Source organism: Rhagoletis pomonella, unplaced genomic scaffold (genome assembly GCF_013731165.1).
Source record: "Rhagoletis pomonella isolate Grant_MI unplaced genomic scaffold, Rhpom_1.0 Rhpom_scaffold_17002, whole genome shotgun sequence".
In the NCBI taxonomy this organism is placed as follows: Eukaryota; Metazoa; Arthropoda; class Insecta; order Diptera; family Tephritidae; genus Rhagoletis; species Rhagoletis pomonella.
In genome coordinates this window covers 1-2381 of record NW_023475528.1, presented here as the reverse complement: position 1 = coordinate 2381, position 2381 = coordinate 1, and the positions used below count along the sequence as shown (strand labels likewise).

At 39.3% G+C, this 2381-nt stretch overlaps 1 protein-coding gene across 2 annotated transcripts; it reads left to right on the top strand.

The window, feature by feature from the left end:
* Positions 1 to 455: 455 nt before the first annotated feature.
* LOC118757362 lies at positions 456 to 2324 on the top strand. Of its 2 annotated transcripts, none has more exons than XM_036492081.1 (3): positions 456 to 1248; positions 1326 to 1603; positions 1683 to 2324. In XM_036492081.1, exons 1-3 carry the CDS (start codon positions 522 to 524, stop codon positions 1950 to 1952), a joined length of 1275 nt encoding a protein of 424 aa, XP_036347974.1. In that variant the 5' UTR covers positions 456 to 521; the 3' UTR covers positions 1953 to 2324. The 2 variants fall into 2 exon arrangements, with proteins under 2 accessions (XP_036347974.1, XP_036347973.1); XM_036492080.1 differs by having other exon boundaries at positions 1308 to 1603.
* Positions 2325 to 2381: the final 57 nt, after the last annotated feature.

Sequence of the window (2381 nt, the reverse complement as noted above, 5' to 3'; positions counted from 1 at the left end):
CGCGAATAGCCCTTATATATATTAATTTACTTATGTATCCGTGTCTAGTATATGTGACCTGGTCTACGAAAAGGGAGCTTACGTGCGAAAACTAGTTTTCTGTGAAAAAGCTGTTAAAAGTAAGCAACTCGTTTCGTCAGTTTCTCATTATCTCGTTAATTGTTCTCCGCGCCGGACGTCCAGTAAGTGTTGTTGTTGGTCCAGTAAGTGTTGTTGTTGGTCCAGTAAGTGTTGTTGTTGGTCGGAATATTATTATAGTTCATCGTGTAAGTTGCTGGTGTGGAACATTTAAAAAAGTAACACTGAAGAAGTGACGTTTACTGTTTCTGTTGATTATCGTCTTCGCATTTCGCATGAAATGAAACTTGAGTGTTGATGAGGAGTTCAGTGCCGTATACGGACAATATTTCCATGAAAAGGATGATGAAAACGATGATGAAAACTATGAAGAGAGCGATGATGATGAAGACGAAGTATGTGTATCTCAGGCAGAAGATGATACCGAACAAACTTTTGTTAAGATGGACCAGTATGCTGTTGATGTAAAGGAGGAGGAGCTGGTAACAAAATTTCTGTCAAAAGATTGTTGTAATAATGAATGCCATACACTGATACCACGGGGAATGATCGAGAGTACGCGGAACAATTGTTTAGAGATGTCGAAAAATGAACTTGATTTAGTGATACTAAGTCACATCGAAGCTGGAATTATGAGTAACGAAAAGCTAGAAAGTGTATACACAAAGCTTGCTGGGCGGAAGAAATATGGACAGAGACAGGATACAGAAGTTATGAGGCATAGAATTCAATTTACCTTCTACAGAGTACCTGTTTGTCGTTCGTTTTTCCTTTTTGTACATGCCTGTACGACGAAGCGTTACGACAATTTAGTACGTCATTTTCACGCACAGGGTGTAACAGTGCGCCAACACGGACTGGCAAATAAACCGAGTACACATCCAAAGTCATTTAAACCGGCTGACATCGAAAAAGCTGTTAAATTCATCGAGTCTATAGCCGATTTAATGGCTCTTCCACTGCCCGGACGACTACCAAAATTTAAGGATTTTCGGATAATGAAACTGCCATCCAGCGAGACGAAGTCCTCAATTTATCGAAAATACATTTCTTCACTCAGTGATGACGAATTGAAGATGAGTAATTGCAGTTTTCGACGGATATGGTCCAAATACATACCCCATGTTACAGTTACGAAACCAGCGGATGATCTCTGCGATGTCTGCCGTGGTAAGTAGCTCATTATTTTCTCATTTTATAGTTGTATCAAACGTTGAGATTAAATTTAGTATTTTTTCTTTTAATAGGAAACACAATATCGATTGCGCAAGCCAAAGGTGTTACTGACATTGAACGCGCACAGAAGCTTAATCAATTTCTTGATCACCTCCACCGAGCCCGAAATCAACGAGAATATTATCAAAGTTGGTGTAGAAATACTGACCCTACAGCAGTCGTTCTGTCATTTGATTTTGCCCAAACCGTTCACTACCCTGTCAGTCCACAACAACCTGGTACAGCATACTTCAAAGCAACCAAGAAGTGCGGAGTCTTCGGAATTACAGACGAAAAACAAAAAGTTCAGGTTAGAATTTCAAACTGAATCATAGGAACTCAAATTGCTCGCCTTTACAGGATCTTACTTATATTTTTTTTTTTTACAGTACAATTACATGATAGACGAAAAAGATGACGTTGGTAAAGGACCTAACTGTGTTGTGAGCATCCTGCATTATCACCTGCAAACCTACTATAAAGAAATTGAAACACTCGTTCTTTTCTGTGACAATTGTGTTGGGCAGAATAAGAATAACACTGTACTATCATATTTGCAATGGTGTTTGGCTCGGGGTCTTAACAAAACTATTTTATTCAATTTTCTACTTACCGGGCACACTAAGTTCGCGCCTGATCGTTACTTCGGTATTTTCTAAAGTAAGTATGCCGTCAGTAACATCGACACGTATGCAGATTTACTGCAGTGTGTCGAGGCATCATCACCTGGGGGTTATAATAAAGCTGTATCGGCTGAAAAAGTCGTCTGGTATGAATGGGACAGCTACTTTAAACCACTGTACAAGTCACTTGTTGGAATAACGCAATTCCATCATTTCATAATCTCTACAGATTGTGTAAAAACAAAGAAATTCGCAGACAGTGAAGAAGTGCAGTCCTTTAAGCTTCTGTTAAAACCTATCGATCCTGAAATGCCGAAAGTTATACAACCAGCCGGTTTATCTTTGGAACGTCAGTGGTACATCTATCACAATCTTCGCAGCTTAGTTTCGGATATATCTAAAGTAGATATTGAGGCTTCATTGCCGAAAGATTTGCCATCGAAGAAACGGAAGGCAAAAACTAGT